General features: G+C 37.5%; 1 protein-coding gene across 1 annotated transcript; it reads left to right on the forward strand.

The window, feature by feature from the left end:
• The first annotated feature begins 740 nt into the window (after positions 1 to 740).
• Positions 741 to 1,136, forward strand: LOC145592155 (uncharacterized). The gene has a single exon (XM_081648616.1). It carries the CDS (start codon positions 741 to 743, stop codon positions 1,134 to 1,136), a length of 396 nt encoding a protein of 131 aa, XP_081504742.1.
• Positions 1,137 to 11,608: the final 10,472 nt, after the last annotated feature.

Genomic DNA, 11,608 nt, shown 5'->3' on the forward strand with positions numbered 1-11,608 from the left:
GTCAGAAGGTGAAGATTGAACATCAAAGGCCTGGAGGGTTGCTTCAACCTTTGCCTATTCCAGCATGGAAGTTTGATTCTATCTCCATGGATTTTGTGATAGGCCTCCCAGTAACTTCTGGGGGATTGAATGCTGTTTGGGTGATAGTGGACCGATTGACCAAGGTTGCTAGGTTCATTCCTATGAAGAACACCTTGTCAATGGAGAAGTTGGTCGAGGCTTATGCTAATGAGATCATCCGCCTTCATGGTGTTCCGAAGGATATTGTGTCGGATCGAGACCCGAGGTTCTTGTCTCATTTCTGGGTTGCTTTACAAGAAGCGTTCGGCACGAAGCTAAAATTGAGTACTGCTTTTCATGCTGCTACTGATGGTCAGACTGAGAGGACTATCCAGACTCTAGAGGATATTCTCCGTGCTTATGCTTTAGAGTTTCAGCAGTCATGGGTGACATCTCTAAGTCTTGTAGAATTCTCCTACAACAACAGTTATCAGGCTAGTATCCAGATGGCTCCTTATGAGGCTCTTTATGAGAGGAAGTGTCGTAGTCCTACTTGCTGGAGCGACATTAGCGACTCTTTGGTTCTAGGGCCAGAATTGATTTAAGATACTGTTGAAAAGGTAAAGCTGATCCGTGCTAGATTGAAAGCTGCACAAGATAGGCAGAAATCTTATGCTGATTTTCGGCGAAAACATGTTGCCTATGAAGTAGGGGACAAGGTTTTGTTGAAAGTGTCTTCGATGAAGGGTGTAATGCGCTTCGGTAAGAAAGGGAAGCTCAGTCCAAAGTACGTAGGTCCCTATGAGATCCTTGAAAGGGTCAGAGAAGTTTCTTACCGGTTGGCATTACCGCCAGAGTTGTCAAAGGTTCATGACGTATTTCATGTGTCACAGTTACGGAGGTATCGTAGTGATCCATCTCATGTGATCCCGGTTGAGACAATTAAGGTTGAACCCAACTTGACTTTTGAGGAGCGACCAGTTCAAATTCTCGACCGTCAGGATCGAGTTCTTCAAAGAAAAGTGGTTCCTTTAGTGAAAGTCTTGTGGAGAAGTCAAAAGTATGAGGAAGCCACATGGGAAACCGAAGAGTCAACGCGACTAAAATACCCTGAGTTGTTCGAAGCAGGTACTTAGTTAATTCTGTCTGTTTTCTTTTACCTCTATTATTTTTAGTGTTGAATTGGTTATGCTTGTTTGCAAGTTTCGGGGACGAAACTTTTTGTGAGTAGGGGTGACTTTAATACCCCATATTGTTTATGACTTAGGTATTTTAAAAATGTATATTTATACTAATAATTTCTTTAGATTAATACGAATTTTATTTTCATATTTAAGTAATAAAAATAATATATTATTTTGAGTATTGATCGTCATAGTGCTGGTTCGTCGTAGCAGTAATTTTAAGTTAAGCGTGCGAATTAGTATACTAGACTGTTGGACCGACCAAACTATATTACTCACTAATGTTGACTAGGGATGGCAATGGGTCGGATCTGGACCGGGTCTGGATGGACCCGGATCCAGATCCGTTTTTGTATCTAGGATCCAGATTCGACCCGGATCCGTCGGGTCTGGAAAATGAAGACCCGGATCCAGATCCGACGGGTCCAACGGATCCGGGTCCGGATCTGGGTCCAAAACGGGTCCAATATATATTTTGCCTAATTTTTTGCAAAAAATTAATATTTGGGTAAAAAAATGCATTTAAAACTTCCGTCGGGGGTTATTAAGTTCAACCTAAATTTTAGTTATACAACAAATCTAAAAACACAAAGGTACCAACTTATACATTTATATTTTGAAATATGAATTATAAATAACGATAAAGGTACGATTTTAGTAATAGCTAGTGAATTTGATATGAGGCATCCAAAATTCATATCTTGAAAGGGCTTTATCAATACTAACATTGTCAACATATTTAATAATGAAACAAACAATTTTTATGTTTTTTTAAAAAAAACGGGTAAACGGATCTGGATCCGGGTCTGGGGGCCAGACCCGGATCCAGATCCGTTTTTTTTCAGCAGGACCCGGATCCGACCCGGATCCGTCGGGTCCAAAATTAGAAGACCCAGATCCGTGAAAAACGGATCTGGATCCACGGATCCGGGCCGGGTCCAGATCCACTGCCATCCCTAATGTTGACCCGTTGTACTATGTCACGTAAAAGGGAGAGATTCAAGGGTTTGCTGGCTGCTAATGCTTCTTGTGTAACCCCCATTCTAATTACCTCTCTATTGATGATTGTAACCCCCAATCCCTTTAATTTTGCCTAACCCTCAAACTTCTCTCCTTCCCCTCTATTTTACCCTCACGCTTCCCAGCCATATTACATTATTCTTGCTGCATTCTAGTTTCTAAACTCACAAAATTTCTCACAAAAAAATCCACAAAGTAACGGGTTTCCATTGGAGGGCGTTTGGAGTTTCGATCCTTGTTCGTTGGGGCTCGTTTGTACTCGTTCTTGCACTCTATTTTCAAGGTAACTAGTACTATACCTTAGACTAGATTTCACCTGTTTAGAATGAATGATTTAGGCCTAGAACAATTGAGAAAGTCGTATGCCAAAAACTAGTACGATCGTTATAGAAACTGATTTTTAATTAGATGATTTGTGAACTGTTTTCCAATTGATTTTTGTGTTACATGCGTGTTTAATGGGACTGCTACATTCCCAGCTTTGTATGTCGAAATATCAAGGATTAAAACTTATGTAATATCTGATGATCATGTTAGTTAATTACCAAGTTTTCTGTTCACTTGTTGCTTCGTAATTCTCGTTGGTGTCATATGCTTTTTGGACCTTCAAATTTCATTGGGATATGTTTAGTGTGGAGTTGACTTTCATGGTTAATGGTGACCAAATTAATTGCTTTAATTTCTAGTTTTGTTGGGTGATAATTGTAGCTAATATAATTGTTGTTCTGAGAGGTTGTATCTTCGGTTTCGTGGAGTGAGGTGGAGCGAACTACTGTATGCTATTCTTATAAAAATAGTGAGAGTATAGTACTCTGATTATCACTTTATAAATCATTCTAGGAGTTCATGTAATCATATTATGTATTGTATTTTCAATTTATTAATTGGTACAATGACTAGTAATCTAAGTAGGTGAACTTTAGCTTGATAATATTGGGGTGTCTGAACTTTTATGGAAGCTGTTGGTTGGGATTAGTTTAGGGTATATAATCATGATTAAACCTTGTTATGTCTCTTATTACACTTTATAATACTTGTATCAATGTGAAGGTCAATGTATGCAAGTTTGATAACTTTTAGAGCAATAATCTAATTATTCTGATTTTTTTTTAAAAGTATGTACTTGCAATTTGTAAAAATTGGACAGCATGTATATGTGTGTTTATAATGTGCATATTTCTAATTAAAAGTCTTCTCATGGTGTTGGTAACACACTATTTAACCTATGCATGTTGCGGTGTTTGATTTGTTAATTCTTGAGTATAAGACCATATGTGGCATCTCTGCTGATCATTGATAATTTTTTATTTAAAATTATATTATTTTATCGATTCTTATATTGACTGTAAGTTAGGAGCCATTGGACTGCGGGATTCTAATGGTTAGAACATGCCAACTACTTGGTTGCGGGATTCAAGTAGTATAACCTGGGTTAATTGTTGTCGTCCGGGAGGTTCGGAGGTGTAAGACCATATTTGGCTTCTATCCGGCACCGGGAGTTTTGCCATTCTTAGACACAGTCTCCTGTGAGTTGACTGGAGGTTCGCCTGACTTAGGGAGTGGACTGCGGGCTTCCACTAGAGTTCGATCCTACTTTAGTCAAATTGTTTTTCTATGATATAAATATTATTACTAAATTGTTTAACCTGTCTTGCTTGTTTTAATTATTATATGAACTTTAACAAATATTTTATTCCGTTTTCAAGTTTTAATTTACTAAATAACCCTATTTTCCATTGAATAGTTTCTTCCTAATATCTTTATTTTCTTCCAATTCATGTCTTATGACTTTTTTTCATATGCCTTCTTTGTTCTTACCTTATCTTAATTCTTGCTATGTGATCTCTTTGTCTTTGGGAGAATTGCTAGTTACTCCCCACTGATTGTGGAACCTAAATGTTATTTGCAGGTGAAAAGTAGCTTTGTTGAGTCTGGGCTGAGAGCAAAGTGTTTAGTTTGTTTCTTAACAGTTTTATAGACTTTCCCTATGTTATCTTTAGACCATATCTTTTGGGACAATTGGATTTGAGGTTATTCTGCCTCGCTTGAAGTTTTCTATGTTTATTGAGGTTTCTTTCACTTAAATATTTTTATGTCAGTTATTTATTTCTTCCCTTTATTTTTTTTAGTAACCTTTAGAGTGACATTACCGTCTTGAAGTTATTTCCGCTAACGTCTCGCCTTCTGTTTTAGACAGGGTGTTACAGTTTGACTTGTGAATAAGTCTAAATAAACTAATTACTGACTAAAGGAATTTGCTTAATTAATTAATAAATAAATATAAGTAATTAAAGTCTAAATAAATTGATCAAACTTGACTTAGTACGACTATAGGTTTGTCCTTTTAGAGTAAAACACTAAAAACAGACCCTGACTAATGTTCCAGTAATGGCGCAAGAGTAATGCCTGTGGCGCGACACGCTAGTGTCCAGCGTTGTCGTATCGCGCTGGTCTTGGCGTTTGGCGACAGTCCCGTTGTTTAAGCGACGGTCCAGTTTTCTGCTCGAGTCCTCACGTTGAGTCTAATTAATCAATTTATTAAACGACAGAAGCTATATTTAGTCCTTAATTGAGTCTAAGCACATAGTCTCATGGTCTTACACAAGCGTCAAAGCATGTCACTGTCACTCACCGTCAAAGCACACACTTTATATATATGTTTCACCTTGACCATATCTTAGGTTCATGCATGAGTCGTTCTTTCTGTCATTTGAGTTGGGGGTCCACTCTATTCCTAAATTCTTCCACATCTCTCCATCTACATCATCTTTCCACTCTCCACATGCTTGCTCCATACATATCATTCCCCTTATTCTTCCATGATCTTTCTCCATCTATGCATGTTGAATCGAGTTTCAGTCAAACAATTAACAATAAATATTCATAAATCCCTTTTCCGCAATACTTGGTCAAGAAGAGAAGGACGGCTAATCAAGGACAACGCTTTTGTTCAAGTCTTACTTTTTGATAAACCAATTCGTCAAAAGAGAAAAGCTAAGAGGATAATGGCAACTCAAGAAGAAGCAATGAACTTTGGCAAAACTTAGCCAATGTAACTGAAATGATGAAGGCTATGGCTCTTCAAGTCAATGACCCTGCAAAACAGCAACAGATGCAACGAATGGAGGAAAGCTTGAACAAGCTCTCCAACGACTACAAGTTCCAGGACATTAGCTCACAAGGGGTCTCAGTTGATAAGGAGCTTCTTCCGCAGAAGTTCAATGCCAATGACATCCCTAGCTTCAAACCAACTGACAACCCTTATTTCCACTTAAGGGCTTTTGAAACCATAATGAACATTAAGGGGATTGATAGGAAAGTCTTTCACTCTTTATTCTCACTATCTCTTGAAACCGTTTATTAACAATGGTTCTTTTCCCTTGAAAAGAAAGAGACCTCTTCTTGGGATGCCATAATAAACGCTTTCATTGATGGATACAAGTGTAACATTCAAGTTGAGACTGACCATAGAGAACTCGAGATGTTGAGACAAAAAGAAAACGAAGGATTTACTTCTTTCTTCAACAAGTGGAGGGAAACTTCCGCTAATATGGTTAAAGTTCATACTGAAAAGGAGTCTGTAAGGATGTTCATCATGAACCTCCAAGAAAATTATTCAAAGCACTTGAAATATCAACACAACTTGAATACTTTCCAGGCCGTATATAACATAGGCATTGACATTGAAGATGACCTTGCAAAACAAAAAGCTACTAACAATAGTAACAACAGTGGATGGAAAGGAAAGAAGAACGATAATCCTTCTTCTTCCGAAAACACCTACTCTAGTAATAAGGTTAGTACCTATGATCTTAATGAGGTCTTAGCCATGGATAATAAAAGACCTAAAAAGTAACCTACGAGAGAATTCACACCAATTGGAATGACCTATGATGTTGCTTTTGATCGTCTCTATGATCGAGGATTAATCAAACCTATTGGCCCTACTGAAGATCCAACACCAGAAAAGCGATCTTCAAGATGGAATCCCAACTCTTATTGCAAGTACCATCAAGGAAATGGTCATACCACGGAAGAATGTTACAGATTTCAAAATCTCATTCAAGATCTCGTAGAAGCAAACAAGATCCCATTGCCTCTAGCTAGCAAGAAGACCGGGTGATGATCAAGCAAAAGACACAAGGCGAGCTTCAACGACAAGATCTCGTGACCTTTTTTATCTTCCCCAATAATTCTAGTATAGGCACCTTTTGTTTTCCTTAGTTTTTATTTTGCAGGATCTTTTCTTTTTTCCTTTTAATAAATGAACATTTCTTTTCTTGCATATGATCATTGCATTGCATTAAAAAAAATAATAATAAAAAAAATAAAAAATTCCATGCCGAACTAAGCACAAGGTATACTAATGATTTGAGGCACCCCTTGTAGCCATATCATATCACCTTTACCCCTTTCGAATACACAATCCTTTCTTAACAAAACACTTTGAGCCACGTCTAATGATAGACCTTTCTTTTTTCAACTCACATCTACCTAACCTTGGGATGGGGTAGTGTATAACATATGCAATTTCAAAAGCTTGAGTGATTTCAAAAGCTTGAGTGATTTCAAAAGATTAAAATAGCAAAAAGCAAATAATAATAATAATAAAAGTATGCAAAAGGGCAAGTGTTCTAATATCATTGATATGAACATATCTTTGATAAGAACACGTCTCAGATTGCGTCTCTTATCGAGTGCTCGGTACCGTGCCTGAGAAACATGAATGCTAAGTGAGTGATAGACCGCATGATCGGGATTGCCCACAGTTACCAAAAAAGATTCAAATAAAAAAAATGATGAAGCAAAAAGAAAGAGAGCAAAAAAAATAAATAAATAAAATAAACAAAAGAAAGAAAGTTCAAAAGTGGGAAACCTCAAGCATACAAATACTAAGATTCAAAAGCAAGGTTGCACACCTTGAGGGCTTATCTAGGGTCTTGAGCCTTTATTCCCTTCTTCTTCAACCTTTAGCCTAACCACGTTACAACCCTTAAAAGACCTCTTTGAGGTATACACACACTTGTGTGAGGTTCGGCTAGAGCTACGTTCGGCCTGATTCCTAACGGATACGTAGGCAACCTCACAATGGGGTGCGGCCGTAATAAAAATCCATTCATTCACATTCACATTCATACATGATCATATCAAGGGATCTCCAAAGCTCATTCTTATCCATTTAGAGCTAGACTTGGGGGCTTGATCCTTACATCATTAGCCTACCCAGCCTAAAAGTCACCATTATTTGACTCTTTTCAATATATTTCCACACCCTTAGCCTTTGCGGCCTAACCTTAGTGTCACTTTCACACACAGCACAGATACATGACCAAATAAACCTTCCTTTAGGAACCCTTTGTCATGAAATCTTAACACCACGTTGAAGCATGCCTTGTCATATCAAAATCACTCATCACTTGTAATCATCATTGCATCACAAAGTATGAAGTACTTAGCCTCCGTGCCTAAGTTACCCAAATACTTTCATCATCGAGTCAACAGTTGAGATAGACTAGGATGAATTAATCCTTACACTATGAGATACAACATCAACGCATACATTGACTAAGCTTATTCAACATACACCCTCAAACGCTCAAAACACTCGCTTTGATTCTTTTTCGCGTCTTTCTTTTTCGGGAGAAAGTCGGTACCCTCCACAAAAAATGGCGGAAAATTTTAATCTTTGCTTTTTTTGCATTTTCGAGTCGCACAATCACATTACAATGCACACACAAGTCATGCATATTGAGTCATGTCGCGTCAAAACACATTGAGTCAACCTCAAGTCAGTCAATCACATTGAGTCAAAGCAATCACAATGAGTCAAGTACACCAAAACTTGGACCAACCCTAAAAACATGAGCAAAGTCCTATACTCCAAAATATAGATGCATGTACAAGAGTCGGCCTAATTGCAATCATATTTGATTGTCGATCGGCCTGCCGACGGTCATATTGATTGATTGGGTTCCTTGGTACGCCAGTTAGTCCCTATAAGCAAATTGACATGATTAGTAGTCGGCTCGGTTATAATCATAATCAGTGATCGGCCTGACGATGATCATCTCACTTAGCTTAAGCGCCTAAACATTGGCTCATTACAAGCACCAAGGCATTGGTCCAAAAGCAAGCACATCACCTATGTGACAATTTTCCAAGACCGGATTGTCATCTCAAAACTGGCAAACTTTCCAAGTGTGGATTTTCGTGCTCCTCTATTTGGCAAGTTTTTCCGAGTTCGAATTGACATACATTCATCAAATCTTCGACAATTTTTTTAAGATTGGATTGTCACCTCTGGCAAAGTTTCCAAGCGTGGATTGTCGTATTCCTTCTCTGTTTGGCAAATTTTTCCAAGTTCGGATTGTCATATATTCATAGAAACCTTGGCAATTTTTCCGAGATTGGATTGTCATACACCCAGTTCCCTATGGCAAATTTTCCCAAAGGATTGTCGTAGGTCTATATTCATCTTAAAAATTTCGGCAATAGTTCCCCAAATATGGATTGTAATTCATTTCAGTAGTGGCTAATTTTCCCGAAGTGGATTATCGATCGATTCTTTTTTGCAAATGTTCCAAGACGCGGATTGTCGATTGTGGCAATATTCTCCTAAAAGGATTGTTGCATACCATTGGCTAATTTTCAAGGCGGATTGCTTTCAAGAGTTATATTCCAAGATGTGGATTATCAATCGTAGCAAGGTTCTTATGATAGATTGTTACGAAGCATTGGCAACTTTTCCAAGAATTGGATTTTGGCAAAATTTTCGAGATATGGATTGTCGCTTCATCGTGGCAACATTTCCTAAGATGGATTGTTACGTGGAATTGACAACTTTCCTTAAATCTGATTGTCGTACATCATTCAAGAGTTGCGTTGGCAACTATTCCTAACGAAGAGAGCATTGTCATCACCCCCAAAGTATCAACACAGCAAACTGAGGATCAACAAGCGGTGGTCTTCGATAATTTTCTTCGGAAGATTATCACTATTAAACTGAAGATGACTACAAGCAGTCACCTTCGACGATGTTCCCTAGGATGTGGAGAGTTGTCACAAACAATCGAGGATGGCTACAAGCAGTGGTCTTCGACGATGATCTTCACGAAGCACTGTGGAGGTTGTCACAACAAAATACAGCAACCAAACTAGTTACTCCAGAGACGTGTACTCGATAGTGCAAGAAACACGTTTCTTAACTCTCTTATCTGTTTAACTAACGCTAGTTTGCAGGTATCAGCGTTACAAGAATGATTTAGGATCGCAGAACGTTCTGAATCATTCTCCGTCCCTATTGATACTTTGACTTTTGTTTTCGAAACTTACGTTTCTCCAAACTCAGTCAAAGTGGGGGCTTCTATAGACACCCAATTTTTGTGTCTCCCCAAAACCAAACCCAGTGATGAGTACCTTTCACATCACTTGATTATCGAACGAAGTGAAAGTATGAAAAGTCTTGTGATGTGGTTGTTTTAATAGAAATCTTTCTTTCTGTTTTCGAAAATCTACTTTATTTTATGAAAATAGCTAGTCCAATTTAGCTTAGTCCATGATAAGGGTCCAATAATAGTGTAATTGGGTCGAGCTCGCAAAGAGCTTCCAATGATATATTATAAGCCCGATTCCGATAAATGATGAGGAAGTTATGGCCAAGATACTAAATTGGGTCTGAAATGGTTTTATGGCCCAATGATCTAGTGGAGGGCCCATTAATTATTATTCCTAAAATTGTTAGGATTGATTCTAATTTTCTAGAATAGTTTAGAAGGTTATTTTGAGTTCTAATAGAGTCAAGACTGATAATTATATCTTTAGAAAATAAAGAATTTGATTTGAAATAAAACAAGTGTTCTATTATGATAAATCTAATTTAAAATTGATAAACACGGAGTTTAATTGCTAAATTATATTAAGAAAAGGATTCCGTACAAAAGCGCGTTTTATCTTTTAATTAGCGCCAAACGACAAGTCTATCACCAAACGACAGGCCCTGTCGCCATGCGTGATGCTTGTCGTTTCACGCTAGATCTTGTCGTTAGCGACATGAGCCACTTTTATTTCGATTCAAATTCTGATTCTTTTCTATCGTTTCTGGACTATTTTCTTTATAAATCGGGTCGTATTTCCTTGTTTTTATTCATCAAGAATCATTAACAAGCTTGATCGTTCATCAATCATCAACAATCATCAATAATTCTCTCAAGCAATAGCTTGTTCTTCTCCCTCTTTCTAAACCTTCCCTTTTTACACAATACCGCATTGACGAGTTCTAAACACACCTAGCCAAGCTCGAAGTTGCCTTCGCCCTAGGCGTGAAAGGTTGATAATTTCTGAGGGTTTGGTCCCAAATCTCTATTTCAGTTATTTAAATTAATTGTTTGATTTAATATTTTCCTTGAAGTTATTAACATGTGTATTTTGTTAATAGAAAGAGATACGAGGCAACCAAGTAAGTTGTTTCATTGTTATATCTTCTTTAAAAAGCATGCTTATTTTATATTAATTCCTAGTATCATGTTAGGATGTTCTTATTGCTTTCTAGTATCATGTTTATGTTGCTTCCTATTTCTAATATCATGTTAGGGATAAAGCTTTAATCTTTATTATTTAGTGACATCCTAGGATTTGTTATTAATCTTGTTAGTATCATGCCCTAGGTTCTTGCTAATATTATTATGCTTTGATGAGATTAAGATTATGATGATGATGATTTATTGTATCAATATAATATTATGTTGCTTGATATTATTATTGTTATTGCTTGATCATGCCCTCTCTTGTAGGTTTAAAGGGAATTTGTACTTGTAATCACGCTTAATAAGATAATTAATAATCTTGTTTAGACTAATATGATTATAATTCAAGTGATCGCCAATAATAGCTTTGTTTGTGCATTAATATTCAACCAACATAGATCAAACGGGTTTAGGATTAACCTATTGATCGTATGTTAGTCAGAAAGCGCACATGAATATGAGAAGAATAAAGTAGAGGCCTATTTTTAGGGCAGGTTTAATCTCTTTTAGGTTGGATTTGTACCTTTATCCCCGAATATCCAGTCATAGTTCCAGAGCACTATGGAGTTAGCGATCTCATGGATCGTGAAGGGGTGTAACCTTCATCCTGTGAACGGTTTACATGTTCCTAAAACTTGTTGGCGACTCTTTTACTCTAGCTTTCTTCCCTTTGGACGCCACCATGCTTAAGTGTATGATCACAGTGGGGCTCAAGTGTAGGATGTTTCGATTATTCCCTACACCGTTTAACCCGTGAAAACCCGAATTAAACCCGACCTATTTCACCCGACTCGAATGTGACCCGACCTGTTATTAACCCGACCTAAACTCGACCTAAACTGAATAAGATGTATGACCCAACGTGACTCGACTCAAGCATGA

Source organism: Chenopodium album, chromosome 18 (genome assembly GCF_948465745.1).
Source record: "Chenopodium album chromosome 18, dcCheAlbu1.1, whole genome shotgun sequence".
NCBI lineage: Eukaryota > Viridiplantae > Streptophyta > Magnoliopsida > Caryophyllales > Amaranthaceae > Chenopodium > Chenopodium album.